Source organism: Rhea americana, unplaced genomic scaffold (genome assembly GCF_003343005.1).
Source record: "Rhea americana isolate MKP2758 unplaced genomic scaffold, rheAme1 scaffold_4, whole genome shotgun sequence".
Taxonomy (NCBI): domain Eukaryota; kingdom Metazoa; phylum Chordata; class Aves; order Rheiformes; family Rheidae; genus Rhea; species Rhea americana.
Window position 1 is genome coordinate 1854828 of NW_028186534.1, and position 23663 is coordinate 1878490.

General features: G+C 48.2%; 1 protein-coding gene across 4 annotated transcripts in view; it reads left to right on the top strand.

Annotated features, from left to right (window-relative positions):
• The window catches only part of PPP1R16B (protein phosphatase 1 regulatory subunit 16B), a 60325-nt gene that overhangs the window by 29097 nt on the left and 7565 nt on the right, over positions 1-23663 (top strand). For all 4 annotated transcript variants that reach the window (XM_085313934.1, XM_085313937.1, XM_085313936.1 and 1 more), the window contains 2 exons: positions 19217-19287; positions 21684-21829. In XM_085313934.1, coding sequence (XP_085170060.1) covers positions 19217-19287; positions 21684-21829 — 217 coding nt within the window. The remainder of the gene's footprint in view (positions 1-19216; positions 19288-21683; positions 21830-23663) is intronic.

Genomic DNA, 23663 nt, shown 5'->3' on the forward strand with positions numbered 1-23663 from the left:
AGGACTGATGCTCTTACATCTGCGAAGGGGAGTGTAGAGCAGGAATGAAACTGAAAACTGCTCTTGCGTGCAGTTCTCATTGCTTTCGCCCGTCCTGCGCATCTAGTTTTAGATCGGCAGCCTATGCTTTTTGGCAGTAGAGAGGTGGTTAGCTGCACTCTATTTGTGTCTTGACCTAGCTGTGTTAAACCTACCTCTGCCAGGAAAAATGCACATTTTGAATACTTTCAGATTCTTTCCTTTCCGGTCTGATTCAAAGTAGCCAAAGTTGAAGACCAGGCAGTGGTATTAGCTTGGTTCCAGTTGAAGTGCAAGACTTGAACGTAGAGTGAAATGAGATGGCTGAAGTATCTTCTATGTCAAAAATGCCTAATTTAATAAAATTTTACAAAGAAAATATTCCTGAGTTAAGATATGAAGTCCTGGATGTGTGAAGGAGTATAGCAACTCTCCTGTGTGAAGACTTCATTGCTGCAGGAAATCTGCAGTCTATACAATGATTTGGGATAAAGAAATCACCTGGAAACCCATGGCAACCCCCGTGCTCTTGGAGGAGGCAGAGGAGGAATGACCCTGTACTGAAGGACAGCTGTTTCACTCACGTGAGGATGTCGACAGAGTACTTCCTCTATCTGCCTTGGATACCAAAGCTAGATTTGAGTTTCATGGGTTGTCATTGGGTATGATCCAAACTGAGGTGCCTGGATTAGGCCCCCGGAGAGGCTGTTGACCCTGCGGAGACCAGCTTCCTAGCTTAGCAGCCCTAAGTTAGATGGCACATGCAGCTCCCTTGGAGAGTGCGTTTTAACCTACTTAGAAGCTCGGACTCTTTCTGTGACTTTAGAACTTTTCAGACCTGGTTTATTTATTTATTTTTTTAAACTTCCAATTCCGTCAGTTTGCCTTTAATTAGCAAGTTGTCAGGCCAGAGCAAGACTCCTCGAGAACTAAATAAGACTCTTTTTTTAATTAAAAACTTTGTTTGGGTAGCTGATATAACGCTGCTTAGGAAGGGCTAGAGCTCCATTGAGGGAGGACAGTCCCAGCAGATCTATAGATGGGGGCTATATATAGATGGGGACTAACTTTCAAGCAGTTGATCATATTTTTTTTTTCTGAATTTGATGCTGTGAAATACCAGTACATGTCCTGACTGTGATATGAAGCTCCAGTGCAGGCTGAAACCAGTCAAGTCCCAGCCTCCCTGGTGGATGCTGTGCCAAAAATGAATTGTGCCTGGGTTGGTAGGTGATTCTGGGTTATAGAGAGATACTTGCAGTCTGCCTTATATTTGTTAGAATGATTTTACAATCTCATGTTAAAGGGCAACTAAAAGGGATTCCCTCCCCATCTGGGCAGTAAATTTGTTCTTCAACAACTTTAATCATGCCATTGTGAAATAGCTATGAGCAACCTGCTGCTGTGCTCAGTGACCCAAATTGTTCTCATCTGTGATGATTTTCCATCACTCTTCAGAGCCAGGAGAGTGTCATTTTGAGTACCGGTCAGTGTCTGCAGAGTGAAATCAATATTTGGATCATCATTGCATCATGTCACTCAGTGGTCTAAGAAGATTTCCCCTGTGTTTAATAACTGGAAATATTTGCAGTGTTGATCTCTTCAGTTATTCTAAGGGGAGCAAGAGAACAGGAAATATTTCTTGTGTCGCTTATATTTGGAGACATGTTTTCTAGCCAAAGGATGATATTTGTTGACTAATTTCCTATTGTGAAGCAAGATTGATAACTTGAATTGCCACTAGAGGTGGAAGGATATGTGCCTGGAGCAGCGCAATGCGAAAGAGAAGGAGGCATAGCCGTCCAGCTTTGATTGATGCTTGTATTATTAGTCTCTTGGTTTTGAAAGCTTCCCGAAACATGTTGCTGGTCTGGTCTTACGGGACAAGTTCCTGTAGGAGCTCAGTCAGCTACAGTTAACTAGGGGCTTCTGGTGTGCTTCCCCAAGCATTATGACCCACATCCATAAAGGTATTTGGATTTCTAACTTCCACTGAAGTCCTTTGGGGTTGGCCAGCTAGTGCCTCTCTGGAGTCTGTCTGAAAACCATTCAGCTCTTGTCTACTGAGCATTGGTGTAAAGACCACTTGGTTAAGCACTGCTGGCCCATGGGAGTCCAAAATGTTGAAGGGGTGTTTTGTCCTTGGCAGGGGTTGCCCTGAGGAGCACCTGGGATTCCCAGCAGCTGTGGAAATGTCTCACCCGTTTGCTGTGGGGCAAGCAATTCCTAGGCAGCAGTCACCCTGCTCGGGAGAGCGCGTTYGGCACTGCGGGCTCCCCGCCCTTCTCCTTCCCTTTCCCCGGGAAGTGGCAATGGCTTTTCCAGCCATGCAACAGGAAGAAGCAGGGGATCCTGTTTACTTACCCACTGAGCTACTCTCGTGTATTTAAAACTCCACTTTGCTGCATGCTGCTCGTTGCTGCAGCCCTTCACTAGCCAGCTGTCTGGTCGTGGTCGCTGGGAGGAACTTCATGAGTGGAAGTCCTGAAATGCTGTGGCGGGGGCCTAAGAGGRTGCTTCCTGGCCCAGCATGCTGACTCCAGGCTAGAGAGCCCACGTGGCCGTTACTGCATAACGGGGAGATGAGAGTAACAGCTAGCTGTTGCACGGGGACTACAAGGTCTTGGGGCCAGTGGGGCGAGGGAAAGACACTTCTTCATGCTGCAGTGGGCAAAGCTGGTCTTGCAGTTTGCTCTTGCCYAAGCTTGGAGCAGAGAGGGCCAGAGATCTTTTGCAAGGTGGCATGTGTGTTTTTAATATTAAATGAAATGAAAAAAGCTAATCACAAGCCAGGTTCTTACTGTCTTATAGACTAATAACATCCTGGTCAATGTCGACTCCTTGGAAGCTGTGGGATAGTATCTAGATCACTTCATGAGCATGACAGTTAGGTGGGACTTAAGGCAGCCTGCAAAACCTTGGCTATGCTTATTCTCTCTCACTAAAAATCAAGAGGACCCGCGTTCAGCCTGGGCTACTTTGTTGCGACTATCCCTTTGTTTTTGTTCGGAAGCCTGAATTTTCTGCAGTTCTGTTAAATTTGCCATGTTGCAGACTTCTGCTTAAAAGGAAGCTCGCCTAAGGTGCAGAGTGCCTTGTGGTGGCGTTGGATGGAGGGTGGCCTCGAAGCAGGAGAACTGGGAGCATCTCCTGCGCGCAGGGCCTGGGAGCGCTTTGCGTTGATGTGCTGGCCGGGGTAACRGGCTCCCTCGCTCCCGCGCGGGAGCACCCTCGTCCTTAGAGAGRTGTGAACAGTACGCACTTGTTAGAGAAAACAGCAACTTAGGCAAAGACTAGTAGGACTGCCTCAAATTTCCTCYGGTGCTTTAATGTACTGATGCTGGGTAACTGGATGGTACCAGGCATTGATTTACTGGGAGAGGGGCGAAGCCTGCTTGTGTTTTCACAGGAGCTACACAGTTCCTCTTCTTCCTCTGAGCCGATTTGAGCCGTTTCTACCTACACTTGTGCATCCCCAGGGTGCACATGACTCTGCAAACCAGCGGTTGTGGCAGTGGCCTGCGGAGAAGCAGCCAGAGCAACCTTCTCCATGAGCCYGTAACGTGGGGAAGAGCGGTAGGCTGCCGTCCAGGAGAGCAAGGGGCTCCTGGCGGCCGCGGGCTCATTGCCCTGCCGGCCTCCAAGCCGCTCGCCTCCGCCGCGAGGGCGGCCGGCACCAGATGGCCGCGCCGTTAATCATAAGCCCTGCGCCGCGCCGCGGGTGGGAGAGGGTTTCGGGCAGCGGTTAACAATTGACCGCTGGAGCGGGAGCCCGGGCGCCCGGCAAATCTACCGACTTTAACTAAAATTAGCCCTTTGCAAGTGGTGTTGGCGGCTGCAGGGAGCTCATCCCGCCGGCTGAGAGGATTTGCTGGAGGAGGTAGTGGCTCCCAGGTGGGGCTCGGCGGGATGCGTGCTGCAGCCGCGGGGACCCTGCCTCGGCAGGGCTGCGGAGCGCCCCTCCGGCGCGCCGGCACCCGTCTCTGAGTTTTGCACTGGGAAGCACCCCCGGGAGGGGGCTTCGGTTGTGCTGATGCTGCTCTGCCCCAGAGGCAGCCACTGGCTTGGGAGAGCGGTGGGGACGGCGCGACAGCGCCAGCTCGGGGCCTCGGCGCGGGAGCRGGGTCCGTCCTGGCTGCGCGGCCCTTCCCGCGCTCTGAAACGGGCTCCGGCAACGTGCCTTGCACCCGTCTGTATCGGGGACAGAGGCTGCCCCRTGAAGGGAGGAGGGCAACGTGGATAGGGGCTAAACATCACTTAGTCTATTTTATTTAATTAAAATTTTCAGGCGTTCTTTTATGGCCTATTTTCTGGGCAGCCGTTAAATGGGAAAGTAAGCTGGGAGGGGGGAAGCTGTCCTTATTAAAAAGGGTCTACTCTTAACTTATGGATCTGGGCCAGATCCGTTGCCACCGGCTTTGTACAACCCTGGCAAGGAAAGCAACCATAAATGTAATGTTATAGCTGGGCTTGTGTTACCAGATGAATCTGGATCAATCKCTCTCTCCTTCCTAATCGGTTTAATTCTCTTTTGATCTTCCTCCCTGTAAGGAGAAACCCCAAATAATTGAGCTTTATTCTCATGCTTTTGCTGTCCCCCTGGCTCTTGCCACAAGGCCATCTCAGCTCTACTTTAATTGCTATTGAGTCATCTAACGCTGGAGTAGGTGATGCTTTGGTGTATAACTTTTTAAATCTCAGCTAATATTCCCTGGGAAATTTTGCCAGCTGTTTTGTTTCTTTTTTGAATAGATTACTTTCAAGTTGGCAAATGCACTAGGTTTTAAGAAGACAATTGCTGCTAGCTGGCCAAAGGAAAACACTAATTATCAGTCATGTTTTTTTGAGCCTCTATTCAACTGATTTGCTGCAGAAAACCTCGTTTTCCTGCATTGTAACTATCTTCAGGAAACCTGATTCTCGCGAGTTCCGCTGCCTCTGTAATGGTGATATATGTTAGAGCATAGAAAAAAAAAGAGAGAAATGGCTCAGGAGCCAAGCCTGGGATCCCCTGGAATTCAAATCGTCAGGTTTTTCAGACCACAACTTCATTAGCTGTGCTGCCGTGAAGTTATTGCRGGTGTGCGGTGTTGGGACAGTTGTCACTTCTGCGTGCAAATCCTGTCCGTGCCTGGGACCTACGCTGGTTTTCCCGGCACAGCAGGGGGTTGTGAATGCGGCGGCTTGTCCGTGTGATCCGCGTACGAGCCTCGAGCTACTGCGAGAGCAGCTAAGAGCAGTTCTGGGAAACGGGAAGGTCCCTGCCTGGCTCGGGGCTCTGCCCGTTCCTGTGACTCAGGCGAGGCGCCGGCTTCCTGCGAAATGACTCCGCTTTGCAAAAGTTGTGGGGATGCTCATTAAGTAAATCCGATGTGGAACGAGCTGTTCCTCGCTGCGGCGATGGGCGACGACTGAAACGGGTTTTGCGGTGCTCCCGTTCCCTTCGAGTGACTGAYGGGAGAGCCGGATAAAGCGGAGAGGGCCCTGCACAGAGGTTCACGTAGCCATTTCCTGGCTCCAAATTAATTGGTTTCATTTTTCTCTCGTGATAAGTTGAACGCGGGTGAGCAATTTTTATCAAACTATTTTCCTTGTGGAAGRGAAGTGTTGTTGGTGAGGGAAGATGCATTACCCCATGTGACACTAACACACAGTGACTGATCCAGAAACATGGCCCAGTAGGACCAATCGGTGGATGAGAGCAGCCTAACTCTTGTTAACTGTTGATGTGCGTCATCAACACCAAATTTCTCCTTATTTCCAGCAAGAACATCAAGAAAGCATATAGCAAAATAGCAAAGGCAGTATTAGGAAAGGTTGTGAGTCAAAAAGCTGGGGGATCTTTGTAATTTGAGAGTTTAGTCAGCAGTCTGAAGAAGTTCTTGGGTTAAAATATTCTGGGGGAGACGGAAAGGGGACAAAATGGTTGTAAAAGATCCCTGAACAGCTGACAAAGTGAGGACTTCTTTATAAAAGCTCCTGGCATCTCCATAGTTCCTTGGAGAACTTTTCTAATGGTCTTGGATTTTTATTTTTGAGATGGGAATCCAAGTCAAAAAGCTAAATGCAGCTATGTATGTGGGTCCAGTTCTGACTTTCCATCAAGAGCCACCACTGCAGTCTTTACTTCTGCATTAAGAGGGACTGTTTAACCCGCACAGGTCTCCCAGCACTGGGAGTAAGTGAGAAGGGACATCCCCAAGGAAGGTGGTGATCTCAGGATCTCACACTCCAGGGGGCTTCTGTGGGTGGGGGGTGATGGAGCAGCAGATCCCCTCCTGTAGGCATTGGGGAGTTTCTCTCCAGCTCCCTGGTKGGGCCCAGCTGGGCAGAGCCCGAATCGGGACAGTGAGCTGTGTGTGAAAAATTTGGTGCAGAAAGGGCCAGTGTGGGTGAGCAGGTAGGAGATGGGTCAGGAAGTGAGGGAAGATCAGGTCTGTTTGAATACCTTTGGGACCAGGGTGCTCATGGCTGGCCATTGCATGAAGGCTGGTGGAGGTGGGCTTGTCTTGGGTCTGCTCCCCTTCCTCATCGTGCAGCGGTGCTCCGGCAGGTACCAGCAGCAGTGATTTGTTCCTCTCTGCCTGCAACGGTGATAGCCTTGCACCAGCCTTGGCCGAATACGCTCAACATTCATCTCCTCTTCTATCGGTGTTTTATTCGCTGGAAATCCCTGGTGTGTATGTTCTCCTTTTTAATTCCTTTGATGCTGTTGCACATAAAAGGTACAAAACACCTCAAGCCAAATTTTGTTTTGATTGGGTCTGTCTACAGAAACAACTCTCTTGAGAAACAGCCTGGAGAGCAGGCTTCAGCAGCGAAGAAGTTAATTTTATCTCTTCAGAAAACTATCCGTGCTTCATACCAACCCTGATTGTCATCTTGCTCCTTTTAGCCCCTGCAGYTGTTCTGTCCCCGGAGCACTGTGTGTGGCCGTTTGATCGAGGAGGACTGGATGCATATTTCTTTGGAAATTGCCACTTCGGTGCTCCCTAGTGCCCTGACTTGGTAGAAGAGGTAGTGCCAGAGGCTACATTTCCTCCTTAGGTCCTTTCTTCAAAACCCAGCGGAGGTGCAAGGAGACCTGGCCAGCATTATGTACTCGGTCCCGTAGTAATAACGGTGACTGCTTGGGGGGTTGCACACGTTTCACTTGTACTTTCAGGGCCTTTTTTGCTGGCCATCCATTTCTTTTTGGAGCTGCCTTGGGTGTACAGGACGGAGGGGTGGCAATGCCCCAGCTCAGCGCTCGGAGCTGGAGCCGGTGGCCCGCAGTCAGGGCTGGCGAGCCCTGCGGGCTGGGGTCGGCGTTCACGCGCTCGTGTCTCGAGGGCTGAGAGCTGGAATTTGGTTTGAGGTTTGTAGGGCAGGTCTTGGTTATACAGCTATAGTGGTTTCAGCTTCTCATGTGGGATACAGCCCTCGTGGGATGTTTTTGGTCAGATTGACGCCTTTCCGCAGGAATTACTCTTTACTATAAGATATATAGAAAGAAATGAAATTTCTTTGCACTAACCGAGGTGGTGGTTGAGGCTTGGGGTGGGATTTGCTTTGCTCATTTTGAAATGGGGAATTCCTGAATTGTTAGTTACAAACAACTGCTTGGAAAGAAACCACTCGTTTTAAGCAGTTTCACTGTGTTTTTCTGCATAAAGGTAGGGCCAAAACCGTCTGAGGAGGGGCCTTGTAACTGAGGACAGACCTAGCAATCGGATCTGCAGCACGAGCGGCTTCCCTTTTATCTCCGCGTTCGTCCTCGGGTGACCYGATCGTCCCGGTTTTTCTCCTCCGTTGCGCGGGGCTGGCCAGGACCGTCGCGTCGCCGGCGAGCGTGGCCGAGCCGGCGCTCCCGCGGCGTGCCGATGCTGTCGGAGCACGGGCGACCTGCCGCCGAGGCTCGGGAGACGCGTGGCCCCCGGCCGTGGCCCGCGGCGCTCGCCTTCTGCTGGCGAGAAGGGGCCGTGGGAAAGGGTCCCGGTCGCGGGGAGTCCGCTGGGGACGAGTGAGCCTTCGCGGAGGCAGAAAGGGCGGAACGAAACGGCTCGTTAGCAGTGCTGGTCTTAACACGGAAGTCAGGAATTCTTCCACCACCGTGGCGAGGAGAACGGTCCTGCCGCTGCTTGCGGCAAAACTTAATGGCGAATGTTAATGACTGTTAATGATTTTGGAAACCGTCGCTTCTGAGGAAATGCAATGTACCTCGGCAAACTGGAGCTTTCCTCCACTGATGCAGAAAGGAAAACTTAATTCCTCCGAGCTCACCGCTGCCCGGGAGGCATTTGGCACTTGCAGCRCCGGCGCAGGGCGCTGGGCAGCGTCCTTCGTCCCGGGCAGGGAGCGTGGGCGTCCCGCAGGGCCCCGTCTGCGCCACCGGCCCGGCGCGCCGCGTCCTCCGGGCGGTCAGCGGTGCCGCTTGGCCCACGGGACGCTTCAAACACGGAAGGACCTGCCGCCCTGCGCTGCGGGCCTAAGCGATCTGGCGCGAAGCCGCGAGCTGGAGGGCATCAGAGGAGAATTTCAGCCGTCTCCCTTCCGCTGTACGTTAGGTACTCGCTAATGAGCCCGGAGGCGCCCGGATCCACTCTGAAGCCTGTTAGAGCGCTGCTGCGAGCGTCCGGGGACCTGAGTTTAAATCCGCGCCCTGGAGCGGGCCGCCGGCTCGCGGCCGCGGGCGCTCCCGCTCCGCCGAGGGCGCGTGCGCGCTGCTGCGCCTCGCCGCGCTTGGGGCACGGGAGCGCCGGTCTCTTCCTCCTCTCGGCTCTGAGCCGAACGCTTGTGCTGAATCGTCACGTTTTGCAGACGAAAGGTTTAAGCTGACTGAAATGGCATTTGAAAGYGAATGAGCTCCCCGGTGGAGAGGGAAGGGCGCGGAGCTCGGCGGAGGCGCGTGGGCCTGGCCTCCGCGGCGGGAGGCCGCGGCAGGGACGCGCCGAGGCGGGAGGCTGAGCCCTTTTGTGCGTGCGGAAGGATCGAAGTGACGCGTGGGGCGCCGCGGCCGCCCCCGGGCGGGCCAGCCTGCCGGCAGTCGTGAGCCGCGCTGTGCCGCCCCGGCGCGGCACGCTCTTCCCACGCGCTCAGCTCGCGGGGAGCAGAATCCGCGTCAAACTCGGGACGGAAGAAACGCGAGAGAATGGTCAACTCTGTACGACGAGGCAGGTGAAGCAAATGTTAAAGGGGGGCTGTACACAGCACGCTGTCGTAGGCGGCAGAGCCGTCGTATGGTTGCCTGTCCACTCGTCCAGCCGAATTTGGAAGACTTCTGTCTTTCTCGATAATGGGCCTTTTTTTTTTTTTTTTCCCCTTGACTACTCAAACCAAACTCACCTTTGGCCTGCAGCCTACATCGAGTTTATGCTGGGATCTCCAGCGGGCAGGAGGCCTGCAAGCTGAGGGTTTGGGGCCTCAGCATCTCGGCTGAGGGGGCACTGATATCCTGTGCAGCAGCAGTCACACAAATTTCTTCATATATCTTCTCTCGGTCCCGTCTCATTTGTTAGAAGAGACGGTATTTCTGCGCGGGTCAGGTGCTCGCTCCTGACTCTGCTCTCAAACGTACAAAGCTGTYCTCATGCAGCGCTGAGTGTTGACATGTTGCTCATGGATGAGCTATGCTGAGTGTTCTGACCTGGGTGTGTTGGTTGCCAAARGCTGGGAGAAAAGTCCCTGTGGCGCTCTAATATCCTATTTGCTTTTCTCCCCCCTCTAGTCTCCAGCAGCGACGTGTTGCTGTTGCAGGCAAAACACCACTGAGTTAGTAATGGGTTTGGTTATGCTGAAAACGGACTTGCGGCACGAAGAGCCCAGGTACACAGGTATTTTGTGGAAATCCTGCTGYTTGGTATGCAATACCCTGCACGGAGATTATCCCTTGCTCAGGGCTTGTCCTGTGCATGGACAGTTTGCCTTCGACCGCGTGCCGTGGCGCAGTTGTTGGCTGCCAGTGACAGCCGCCCGCGGCCCTGCGCAGCTCGGCGTCGGGCTGCCTCGGAGGCTGCCGCGGGGCAGCAGCTGCGCCGTGAAGGCTGAAGATCACGGCGTTTCTTCTGGATTTAGCCTGAAAAGCAAATTAAATGCACTTCTGTTGTTAATGCAAAATAAGTTCTTGACTTGTGCGATTTCTTTTTGTGAGAGAAGCGTTCAAATGAAGATTGAAAGGGATTGAAAGGTTTGCAGCTCCGGAGGAGAAGTGGGATTTGGTCTACCCTGAAAGCAGACCAAGCATCTGGGATGGGCTTGCAAGAAGGGAAAGGAGGAAACAGAGGTCCTCATTGCTAAAGATGAGGGAAGGTTGGTTATAAAACGTAGGCTTGACTACCAGATGTCTTCATTCTGCACCTTGGTCATGGCGTTATTCCTGATTCTTAATTAAATGAAGCCAGCCTTCCTGCCTTGAGCCCTTCAAATGACCTTGCTTCCCTTCCTCTTTGGCTTTCTATTAGTCCTCTTTTCCCAGCCCAGTTCCCTAACGCGGTGTGCAAATAGTCCCTGGCTTGTGTTGAGAGGCGGGACCTTCCCAAGGGAGCGACACTGGCCAAGAGCCGCTATTGAGCGATGGGTTCAGTTTTTCTTTTGAAAATATCCGTGTACACAATTACCTAATTCTGTCGCATAAGAGGTTCACCGTGCGGTCTGTTTGCCTTAGAAGCTGTTAGCATTAAGATTTCAGCTCAGAGGAGTTAAGCTAAGGAGCTGAACAAGCAAGAGGAGAGCAGGGGAGGAGAGTTTTCCCGTGCTCAAGGGCCTCGGCTGGGGCTCGGGACCGCGGGGCGCTGTCGCAGCTGGGCCAGGGACTGGCTCCGTGACCTYGGCAGAGAAACCGGAGCCTCCAGAGTCTGGGGCTAACTCAGTCTGAGACGTCACACCTGTGAAGTGAGGCGAATACCGATTGTGAAGCCCCCGGAGATGGTCTGCAGTGCGCTCTGCTAACGGCGGCGGGGCAGGCGGACGTCTCCGGATGACACGTACTGTTGAAATTCAAACCTCAGAAAATTTAAAATGTGCTGCTGAATAATTGCATGTCACAAAAGCAGACGGGCTGCTGCGGATCAGCGGGTGTTTCACTGGTGAAGTTCAAGTTGCTTCTCAACTTGCATGAAAGTTGGAATTTTTGTTGGGCTTTTTTTTGTGTTTTTTTTTTCTTCCCCTGCAGCATTTGCTTTTTAAAAGGAAACCACAATATCTTTTAAAGAAGGAGGGGGAGGAAGGAGGAACTTTCTACTTCATAGACGTTTCCCTTCCAACAGCTAGAAGAAATCGTGCAGTTGAGCAGGGGGTGATGTTATTTTAGCAGATTACACTTTAACTAGTGAAGTGCCCCCCGCAGCCTTGCGTGCGGCGCAGAGGAGGGCGGCGCATCTGCGCCGGAGGAGGCTGCCAGGCGCTGCTGGCTCCTGCTGTCACCTTCCCCAGCAAGCGAGTTTTTAGAGGGCTCYGTTCGGTCAGCGTGCAGCTGCATAGCTGAGCTCATAGAATGGCCTGCATGTAGGCTGTTGACTCTGGAACCTAATAATGCTTTTAAATGGCAACATGGACTGTTTCTGCTATAGAGACCATGTTGGAGTATCAAACTGTGAATGTTGGCAGACTGGCTCTGTGGGGTGATATTGCAGTTCTGCTTCGCAGGCAGTGATCACCTGTTATGTTACTGGGTTAATGTTAATAGGGAAGGTCTTCATATACTCAGAATTCTGACAGCTGACACATTTTACTTCCTGATGCCACTACTCCCTTTTATCTAAATATTTCTTAAGCTGTAATTTCTATTAAAGCAAATTAATTTTTTTTTTACTGCAATTCCTTTTTGGTGCCCTGAAAGATTTATTCTAATAGGCTTAGTATAGACTTTGCAGATGATGACTGCTGCATGTCTTAGTAGATAGGTTTTGGTTCAATACATCAAAAGTAGTCTTTGAACAGGTTGTTATGTGGGCTCTTCTGTGCTATTCAGATAAAAGGCTTTGATGTTCTGTTGTCTGAATGGATTTGCATGTGTTTTCATGGCTGCTGAGCAGAGTTTTTTGTGGAAAGAGAGCTAGAACTAACTGCAGCAATAGGAGAACAGGACGTTCTGGTCCAGCCTAGTCCAGGAGGTCCTTCATCGAACTCTGGAACACAAAGGAAAGTGGGATGTGTTGGTGTGTTTTTTTTTGTTTTTTATTTTTTTCTTGCTTCAAACCCAATGTTTGAGGTGCTGACTCAGAACACGGAGGAAGCAGGTTCCTATCTGACCACTGTTGGAAGACATTGCTCTCCTTCATTCCCCGTTTTCTGTTGGTGCTTCCTGATCAGCCAGCTGTGACAGCTAGCAGGCTAACTCTGCTGCCTGGGGAGAGCTGGCATCTAACTTTTCAGGTGGTGAATTCTGCAGAGCAGCAAGGTCCCTAAAAAAACCCAGCACTGCTCTGCTTATTACTGCAGCTGCTGTATTGTCCTTGTGAAACTTGGCCATGGTCTCCTCAATCCATAATTGCATAWGTTTGACTTAATTTCTTTTAGCACTCTTTAAACAAGCACAATTCATAGAAAACATCTACTCCAAAGTGACTCTTAAAGAATGGAGAGGGCCCTTTCGCAGCCCAGGTGTCACTGTCACAGTGATMCTGGGAGATCTGCTTTCCTGGCTCCCTGCCCACAAAAATCCTGCTGAAGGCAGCTGAGCCCGAAGGTTATATAAAACACTTATCCCTTCAAGCCTATCATCTGTTTAAAAACCATACCAAAATGATTTATGCATTTTTCCAGTAACAGATGAGGACCAGGAAACTGAGAAAATAATCTCTGACTTTAGTTTCCTTTATGTATTCAGTAGCTCTGCGTGGGCCAGTTTCACTGTTAGTCTTTTTGCAGGAAGAGAGTATGCGGATGCTTTTTTTTAACATGAAGCTAAATTCTTAAAAGGGCTTGTCAGGTGCTGGCATCCTGTAATGTTTATTTTCTGTATTGAAATGAATTTGGTTTTGTTTCTGCTGTGTCCTGTGAGCATTGCTAGTTGCAGATGGGTGACTTGCATGCTGTTACTTATCTGAGTAATCCCAGGTGGATGGCATCCATACAAGAAAGATGCTTTAGCATCACTAATGCTAAGTGGATTATTGGAGYCTAAAGTCTGTAGAGACAGAGCAAGAAAAATGTGAGATGCCCAGGGTTTGGGTGCCTGGCTGTGGCCCRTCGATCAAAGAGAGCATCTTGCCTGTAGACAGGAGCTCCCTTAGASTATTCTGCTTTGTGCTCCGGCACAGCGGTGGTGGTTAGGAGTCACAGCACGGAAGCAAAAAATGATTGTAATAGACGTTAAGGGGGCAGAAGAGTTGAGTTCTATGCAAATGATAAATAAAGCAGATGTTGCCAACTCTCTCTTTGCTGTTGAGATAAAAGCTGCATACAAACCATGCCCCGATACCTGCTTCGAAGCTCTGCAGAAAGAGCCTSCCATCAGGAGCATATTCTTTGGGCCCAAGAAGGGTGCATGCTGTTAAGCAAYGCGCGTTAATATCAGAAATAGTTTTTCCTTGAGAGAAGCAGCACCTGGGCKGAGTATAACTGCATGAAATGTTCTTGCCCGTGTGAGTATGGCGCAAAACAGATGGGATTCTGCTGGCCTCTCTCCAAACTTCCCATATTTTGTGTGCATGAGTATATTAGCAGGAATGTGTATGCCTAGCTATAAACTAGGTGGGAAGTGTCTTAACAGGCTTTGAAACTTCGCGAGAAAGCGCTGTGATCAGTCATGATGGGATGTCTCCGTTGCTAGCTCAGCAGGCAAACTGGGCCATATTTATTTTTAGATATTCCAAATGTTTGAAGCTGTCTGAGTGTGGGTTTGTTATTTGCGGYGTTTTTCATCTTTCAAAAAGCTTCAGGGAGTTCAGAGTTTATCAATGGACCGAGATGGGCTCTCAGTTGTGTATTGCAGGGAACGGAGGACAAGGCTGAGTATATTCACCCCGTTACAGCTCAGAGTGTAGACATGCTCGCGAATATGAACATGCTGCGTTGGGAACCTGGATGCTACGCTGGCAAAGCCCTCCTAGCTTCGGTGTAGCTTTTACTGGCAAAATTTCTGCCATGTAATAAGCATTCCTGCGGAAGCATACCAGCAAAAATGCAGCTTTGCAAGTAACTGAAACCGTGCAGAGGATGGCGACTGGCAGGTTGAGGATCATATCTTTCGAGGTCTTTGCCAGCRTATGTAGGTGGCATAGGCACCACCAGCGTATCACAAGAAGTAATGCTGGGAAGAGTTTCTTGTAGTAAACTGGGTTTTTAATTAAAGCTGTATCTGGGAGGAAAGGACTTACACTTGAGGRATAAAAGCGCAAATGCAATTTCTGTTGATTTCATTCGATGAAATCGGGTCTAAATGTACAAGAWTTTTTCCAYTGCTTTGGAAACCTCAATACAATGKTAGCTTTTAAAGGTGGCTTGAGAACCAGCAACCAAAATAGAGGAGTTTAAATATCRTTTTCCAAACTAAATTGTTGAGTGCAAAGGATCAAAATAAACCTGGATTAAAAAAACCTCGTGGTCTGGATGTGCGTGTATGTGTGTAACGCTGAGCACATTGGTAAACCTGCTTACTCAATTTGGACAGCTTGCATTGCATGTTTTTCAGAAGAATCAGCCCATTCTGTCAGAAGAGGTCCTGTCTCCCCTCCTCAGTGTCTCTTGGCTTTTTATTTGTTTGTTGATTTATTTCTGTCTTATGATTTAGTAATATTTAAGGTATGCAGAATTTGGGTATAGATGGGAATGTAATAGTGTCCAGAATTTTATGGTGTAGCTTTTTTTGTATGGGGGAAATACACTGGCAGAGGCATTTTTTTTCCGTGGAAAAAAAAAGTCATTGTCTGGTTTAGGAGGTTTTCTGGAACAGCTGTTTCTAGTATAACTCTGGTGGGAGGTAACATAGGTGAAAAATGATCATGCTGTAATTTCTCYTTTAAGTGAGAGAACTGATTACCCCACTCTGAATCTTCCTTAGGACCTTTGTGGTGGCTTCTTTGTCTTCACCCTAATTTATAGGTTTTAGGGAGAATAAGTGATGCTTGAACGTGACTAGGAGGGAAGGGATCTTCTGTGGAGTGGGTTTGTTGGTATACAGGCAGGAGAGTCTGTTTGGGGCTGCCCAAGGGTATGTGATTGAGGATGATTTAAAACTTGGTCATTTTAGGATTTATTTTCATAGCTGTCATGGGAGCTTTTCCATTTTAACACAACCCAGATGTAAATGATAAAATATAAATTGAAGATTAATGTACACCATCTTGGTATGTGAGTGGTTCAATTATAGGCAGAGCAAGCAGAATAATGGAAAATACATTTGAATGATTGTTCGGTTAATATAATTTGCAATGAATTATTCACAACAATTTGTTCACCCAGCTCTTATTGTAATCATTTTCATTCCTTCATTTGCTATGCATTTGAAAGTGCTTCCCACAACTTGTGCTTGATATGTAATAAAGTATATCCATGCATCCAGCCCCTCCTGCCTCCTCCCCCCACCTACACATGAAAAAGGACCAGTTTCAAAGAGCTCAGCGTTTTAGGCACTGAGCTCTCTAAGAAGTTAATCAGAAGTGTTAAACTGAAGTCTACTGCTGCTGAACACTCAAATGTGACCCATAAAAGCCTGTTCTGTAGGATTCAGAGTGCCCTCGGCTCTGATGAAGCTAGCAGTGATTAGGCCCATATTGATGTACTAACTGGACACCCCTTGGGTTCTCCATTTTCACAAAGCTGGTGGAAACCTTGTTTATGAGTGAACCTTGTCTACTGACCACCTGAACAAAGATAYGAGCTTTCAAAGCACCTTTTTCATTGCTACACCGTGGGTGTAATTTGGGTTGATCTTTCTCTTGTGAGTGATGTGTAGAGGCTTTAGACAACACCTATATTTGGAACAGAACTTGACCAGCTGGTATTGATTAATTAATCTGCTTCCTTGGTAGCTAAAGTGCTTGTTTCCACCAGCCTACTGGTGTGGCTTCTTTAGTCCATGGAAGAGGAAGGAGAAGGTGCTCTTGCGCCTCTCACATGTGGCCCTGGGCATTCTCAAGGAGAAACAGTATGCTTGGTCAGGTCCAGGTTTCTTGCATTACGCTTTTAAGCAGACCAGCAGAGCTGTTGGCAATGCTGCAGCATTTTAATTGTCATACCRTCTTTCAGCGCTGCAAAACATTGTGCCTCTATCCCTCTTTCCTGTTCTCAGATGCTGGCAAATCCACAAATGTGTATTTCTCTTGAATTCCATCAGGAAGGAGGTCTTCCAAGGGCGGACAGTAGGTTTTAAGCCAGGTGGTGGGCATGGAGAATCCTCCACGACTCTCTGATAGCTTGCAGGACACTGTGGGTGATGAAGGATCCTCATTCCTCTCCCACTGCTGGGACTTGGCTCCCCATCTCCATGCTCTAACTCACGCCAGTTGGGTGAACTCCTTCAGCAGCACCCAGGGCATCTGTGGGTATGTGGAGCATGCCCTTGCCTSCTTTCTGTGCTGCCAGTTTAACAGGAACGAGACAAGCCACAGGCTCAGCGCCCAGCAGAAACAAGAGCTTATGCGGAGAGGAAAGGAGGGGAATAACGCAGGATGGGCAGGCAGGACGAACGAGGAGTAAGGAGGCAGCTGTAAGTCCAGAGTATCTCATCTCGCATCGGCCGTGGGACAGCAGTGTGGGCTTCTGTACTGACACATGGCTGCATCACAGCAGGTCCCCTCTAAAGCAGTTGCATTGGATAAGGTGATCACCAAAGGCAAATGAGATGGCCTCATGGACCATGCCGCTGGGTGAGTGCTGAAGAACAGCCACCATGTGCAGCTGTCCCTACAGTGGCCATGGCCAGCTTCTTGGGGTGCTGGGGCAGAGGGGAACTGGGCAGGATCTGGGCCCTGGCTTGCTATGGGCTTGCTGGGATGCTGGTAAATTGCTTCACCTATAAAATGAGGTGTGTATATATAGTAGAAAATTGCTGTTCTTGGAAAGTTCTGCCTACCTGTCAGAATTTGCTGTCTGGAGCATAGGGAACAAGTGAATACTGAAGACAGTATCCTTCTGATTTTGGAGATAAAGGCCAGACTCATTGCTGTCCAGCTCTTTGCTCCTGTTTTAGAACCTCTAGATGCAAACTTAAGCTTAGGACTGATGGGAAAGAATTTGATCTCTTCTTTAAGTGATAGTTTAAGGGCTTCCTAGGTACCCAAGCCATAAATAGCTTCATTGCCTTGGTCTGCATCCTTGTATGATCTCCAGTACTATCTCAGTGTATCAAAACTGGCAGGAATATATGTGTGGAAATACCATCCTTTATTCTGGAGCCGAAGGATAAAGGGTACTGAGCAGTTATTGCCTCAAAGGGTCAGTGTCTTGGAAGACAGCAGCCTGGCTGATGTAAGGTGAGACTGGGAGGAGGTGTGGATAGTCCATAACAAGCTGAGATTTATGCTATTGCCTCTGTCTTATGGAAGGAGAGCAATTGTAAGGTTAATCTGCCAGCATCTACTTGTCCAAATCTCCATAATCGGGCAAAACACGATTATGGAGCTGCATGTTACTAGTACACAATGGTTCTTAAATGACTGAGATTGAATTAAACCCCTAATGGCATAGCATCCAAAGCAAATAACAGAAAAGCAGAACCACTGGTGAATGACGTGCCCATCAGTCAGCTCCTATTAGGAAGGCAGGAACTTGGGGCTAGCCAGCAACAGTCGCAGAAGCACAGTCATTAAGCTGGATATACTGGCTGGGGTTCAGCACTTCCTATAGCAAGCATGCAAGTGTCAGGAGGTGCGTGAGCTGAGTGTAGGTGTGAGCTTCCTGCACTGGCCTTCTTAGCTGAAAAAAAACCTTAGCTTCTTCAGACTGACTTGTGGTGAGGGGGTTTTGCTGTGGGGAGGGATGAGTTTTGTTCTTGTCCTGTTCTGCTTCTCTTATATCAGTTTCCAAATTTTACTTTGGTTTCAATTTTACTTCATGCAAGTGTATTTTCCAGATCTCTAGGCAAAGTTTTGTAGATAACTTAATGTCACCACAGACACGTTTTCCACTGAGGAAGTTTCTCCCATTCTACTCTGGGTGCTAAAATGAGTGCTGTTGTCCTCAGGACAGCCCTGCAGACTGTTTTCCCTGACTTGTTGTCRAAGGAGCTCCCTTGAACAGTGGGCAAAGTGATGTGAAAAAAGCAGCCCAAGGAGAGGCTGTAGGGTGCTTTGAGGATGACCAGCATTGCAGTCTTTGCAAACTCTAAAAGTGTTTATTGCCCTTTTAGCCTCATTAGTGTTCCTTATTTTGCTGCTCTGGTTTCTCTTAATTTACATCCTTGCCAACAAATAAGATGGGACTTGAATATCTGTTGCTATGCTGGCCCTATGGAAACACGTAGGGACCTCTGGCTTATGCCTGCACTGAGTGACGTTTGAGCTGGGAAGAGCTTTAGGTAGTGAAATCTCTAGAGAAAAAAACAGAGAATGAGAATTTAAACAATAGAAGACAGGTATAAATAATCAAAACCTGCCTGTAATGTTGAATTTCAAGCATTCATGTATTGCTATTAGATTACTTTCTCTGCCAGCCTTATTGCTATTACCCTGTGCAAAATCTGTACCTCGCAGCAAATTCTGTGTTTTACCTAGGGGCAGATGGCTTTCTTCAAATTCCCGACAATCGATGTGAAGTGTCCAAAACAACCCCTGCGTATTTTAGATGTGCCAGGCCTCTGACCATATTATCCATTTGGGATTGTTTGGGATCTGTGTCTCAGATTGATCACTTCTTGAAGCAAGACTTCCTGTTACAGTGGTAGCTTGGGACCTAAAGATCACTGACTGCTTTTGAGCTCTACTGTGCTATAGTGTGGATAGGTTGTACTCAAAGATGTTGCAAAAGAGAAGATAAAAATTTCCATTGTTCCAGCACAGCGGTATGAAAATGATAGGCRTAGGAACAAAGTCTCCATTCGGAACGTAGTGGGAAAATTGTATGCTGCTGCTCTCTACTGGATAAAATTGGGAAGGCCTGTACTCCCCACGTTGGGGCTCTTGGCCACGAGGTTAGAGCAGCTCCTGCTGCCTGCCAGTGACAGGACGCCCTGATAGTGCAGGAGCCTCTTGCTTGCTAATGGTCAGGGCTCTCTGAGGACCGGAGGTGTGCTAGGATTATTGACTTGATTCTCCTTTCTTCCTATCTTCCTCCCTTCCAGTGTGTTACCTACTGAAGAGCAATATTAGCCCGGACCTGTGCAATGAAGATGGATTAACTGCACTGCATCAGGTGAGGCTTTGGGGAGAGGTCCCTGCTCCCTGCTGCTTCTTGGTGTCACATCTTCTCAGCTGCCTGAGGATCGGGACCCTCAGAGCAGACCTGCCTGGGGCTGACCGCCCATGCAGAATGGAGGATGCTGTGGTATTTCATTTTGTTCATCAGCTAATGCAGTTTTTTACCATGTTGTCCTGGGGGATGCTGCTTCCTGGAGAGCAAACTGGGATCAAACCCTTTTCTTGCTCTATCCTCGACTTTAGTCAGTGAGGGAAAGAGCTCAGGAGGTGGAGCTTGTTTTCAGACATAAGCAATAACATTTCTCCCACCCTTTAATCTTTGTAGGGCTGGGCTGCAGACTCTTAAAGTAGGGAAACTCAGATTGCTTTAAGCGACTACTGCAACCCACCAGTCTTGAAAGTGGTTTAGTTAAATGGCACACAAGATGTTCAGAGAGCCTGCACATGATCTGCTGAGCTCTCTTATCTGCTTTTGAGAGGTTTGGTGACTTCCAAAGGTCAGTTTAAGACAGCAGCTACCGATGTCCATTAAAAAACAGAGCTGTTGTACTAGTCTGTATGTCTGCATCCCTCCCAGTAGCATTCACGCTGGTGATGCCGTGAGGGTTTCTGATCATCTTGCTCAGGTCTCTGTCCCCGCTCCTCCTCCTGAGTCCTGATTTTCAGTGCAAAAGCAGCAGACGAGTTGGAGTTCCCAAAGCCTGTGGGCTGCGCAGTGACCAACAGCTGCTGCCTCTGTTGCCAAGAGGAACAGTAGAGCGGTTGTTGGATCCGCTCTGCGAGTGGCACGGGGACTCTGAAGTTTTCTCTGTTAGTCCCGTCTGTAAATGCTCCCATTGACTTGGGATTTTGGAAGCTTCTGCAAGTCACTTTCTCTCTTCAGAGCTGGATGGATGTTTGCTTAAAAATGCAAACTGGCTCCTGGAAGAATAAAAGCTCCCTGCCACCGAGACGTTATCCTGCACACAAAGGGAAACACAGGCAGCCCGCGACACTGGCAGCCCCAGTGCTTTCACCACCAGCTCCTGAGCCCTGGAGAATCCCAGCTAGCCCACAAAAGGACCAGTTATTGTAAAGGTGCAGGTGCATTTGTAGGGGGTGATGCAGGGACTTAGCCTTCGCTGGAATGAACTGAATCCATGAACAGAGAGGACTTGCCAAATGAATAGTGTTGCCCATTAGTGGTGGCTTCCTGTGAAGGATGCAGCTTATGGTTCTATGATAACTTGGCTCTGTGACAGGCAGGATTTTAACCTCACTTCCATATATAAATAGTAAACAGAAATAGCAATGTGCAAAGGGTCTGTGTCACTCACATGCCAAAATGTTTGTTCTGAGAGTAATTCTAGCTCCACTAAAAGCCTGTACTGCAATGTTGAGCTATTTAAGGCTCCAATTTGGGTCTTCAGTAATGCATAGACCATGAACAGGCTTCCTACACAAGGCTGAATCTTATTTTAGTGTCTTTATCACACACCCTYTCATGTCAGGAAGTGAGAATGAGGTGGATTAAAGAGCATATTTAGTCTTCCTTGAAGAGGAGCAGTCCAAGCTCTCTTCGAGGCTGCTTGGTGATGGTGCTGTATGTGCATCCAGGATCCTGTGCTTAGGAGCAGAGTCACCGCAAGGAGGCAGTTAAGCAAACAGAAAAGCCCTTTTTTCATTATGTTCTTTAGATGTGCAATGAAAGCTCATTGGGAGAATTTGTGTGCTTCCCTTGCAAAAGAGATGTAAATGTATTTGAGGCTATGAGGAGAAGAAATGAACACCAGACTGTATCTAAATGCAGTCAAAATGCCCAATTTAATGTACTTTGAAGAGGGTATCTAAATGCAGTCAAAATGCCCAATTTAATGTACTTTGAAGGGGTCTGATTTTTTCAGGAAATGAAAAATGGCCTTGTTATTTTGGGAATCCAACTTAAATCTCTTCAAATAACTGTGGTAGTAACTTGAGTTGCTGAGACTTCTACTCATCACATGCCAATGTGGGGGATTTTCCCAAGGAAAAGTAAATTTCAGCCCCATCCCTTAGTATGATGTTAACACTGGTTAAGCTGAATTTCTGCTATGTCTGCTCTTGAATATGAAAGACTCAGTGGCACAGAAGCTTTGTGCATCTCTTACTGTTGCTTCCTCACTGATTCTGCCATCAAAACACAAGACTCCATAAAACACCAGTAACCTTCAGTACATCCAGTGTAGATGTTCAACATGATGGTTTTCTGTCCTGGTTGTGCTGAATTTGGTATTTGACTCCACTGGAGATGCTGGTTGTCAAACACTGCAGGGAAAAGTATGTCCCCTCTTCCAGTTACCTGGRCAATACCAAGAGGGCATGAGCCCTAAATTTAAAACCACAAATCACCTGTCTGCATCTCTTGCTTATCAGTGCTGCATAGACAACTATGAAGAGATAGTCAAGATTCTTCTCAACCATGGGGCCAATGTCAACGCCAAGGACAACGAGCTATGGACTCCATTGCATGCAGCAGCTACTTGTGGTCATATCAACCTGGTGAAGATCCTCATCCAGCAGTAGGTGGCTTTTTGTGTGTATTCCTTCTTGCAAGTCTGATTCTACACATAGCTTCTGCTGATGCTGGTGAAACCTTAGACTGCTTCGTACCCTGCAAGACTGGAGCAGTTGGGGCCATTCCCTAYTTTTGGGCTATACAGAGGACTCCTCGCTGCGGGGGGTGAGAGGGTGGAGGAGAAAGAGGAGAAAGGCTGAGAAGCAGTAAAACTCCCAGGTGACTTGACTAAGTTTTGTGAAGCTTCTGGGGACCAGGCAAAATTTTCCACCTGCAGCTGCTGTTCTGTTGTGTAGGTGTTCGTGTTTGTGCCTGTTGAACTGTGCTTACAGTAAGGAGTAGAAACAGGAACAGACAGTAGGACCCACTCTCAAACTTTTAAATACTACTCCAAGTCTCCCAGCCACAAAGAGTCACTGATGCAGGAGGACCAGATGTTCATACAGCTCAAATACTAGGATGAACTTTGTGGGCTCTCTTAATGGGTCTTAATTAGGAACCAGCTGGCTTATTGTAATGTGTTTGTTGCCCAGCTATGACACAGGATGCTCATACTGGACCTTCCACTTGCCTCTACAAAGGCCTTAAAGCTTAACTCTCTCCTATATTTGCTGGTGAGGAGGAAGGTGGATATATTTTGAGGTATACTACAAGCAGCATTTAGCGAGCAACTTCTGTGAACCCTGTCTGGAGCAGATAGTCTTGGCTCTGTAAGGAGCCTCCTCCTTCATTTGCTGAGTGCCCATGTAGTGAGCAGAGTGTGCTTTGGGGGTATTAACATGCTGCCTTGCACAAGCAGTGCCTATAGCTTGTATCCCAGGGATGTCCCTTGTCCCTGGGATGCTGTCATTTGGGAGACTAGCACTGAAATTTTGGTCCTTTCTTCTTGGCCTTTTAATGAAGGAAGTGAGGCAGAGAATGCAAATGATAAACCTTTGAAAGTCGATCCACTTAGAGTACGAAATTTTTGGATGAGGGGAGAAAAATGGAGCAAACAATTAAAATGTGGAACAATATAGTTCATTKCTGACTGAAAACCGAGAATAAGGGAGCATCATGGGTATATGTGGCAGGCTGAGGAACTGGAGCTTATGTTTGGGCCCCTAGATACCATAGCCTGTCCTGTATTGACTGGTTGCCAGCAAATTCAGACTCTAGTAACCTAACATCATCATCCTGTGCTCAGAAACAGTCGTCTTCGGACTGCTGAGGATTGCAGTTACTCACCTTTTTGTGGTATACGGCATAGTGTGGGGCTGCTGTGATTGAAGCTGTGCTTTTTAACAGTCCTTTGTATCAAATGCCTTGTTAAGCCCTTACACTGAAAGCAGTCTTATTGGTGGGGGGACCTGGATCCCTTGGAGACTACCAGAGGAAGTAGCCTGCAAGAGGTGTCCAGTTCCTTGCTTTCTTATCTGCTGGTTAAGCTGACTCTGGTACTTTGCAAATGTGAATTTCAATGTGGGTTGTTCTGCTCAGGCAGAAGGAGAGGAAGAAAAAGGGAAGAGAATCTAAATGCAACTGAATCCTATCTGCTGTCCTTCAAAGGTTGCTAACTTTGGAGGCAGATCAGAGCTCAGCTCAGTGGGGCTGCCTAGTACATAGCTAAAATGGCATAGCTCAGGAGGTGCTGCAAATTTTCTATCWTGTTGTGGGAATACAGAGGAAGTGATCAATTTAGCTGGCTATTCTGCTTCCAAAAGGTGACCTCTTGGAGTTGATACAGATATAAGATAAAAGAAATACTTTTGAATAATCAGAAATTAAAAAAAAATACTGGTTGCTTTTTTTTTTTTTTTTTTTTTTTTGGTCAGTGTGTCCTTGGCTAGATTGAAGGC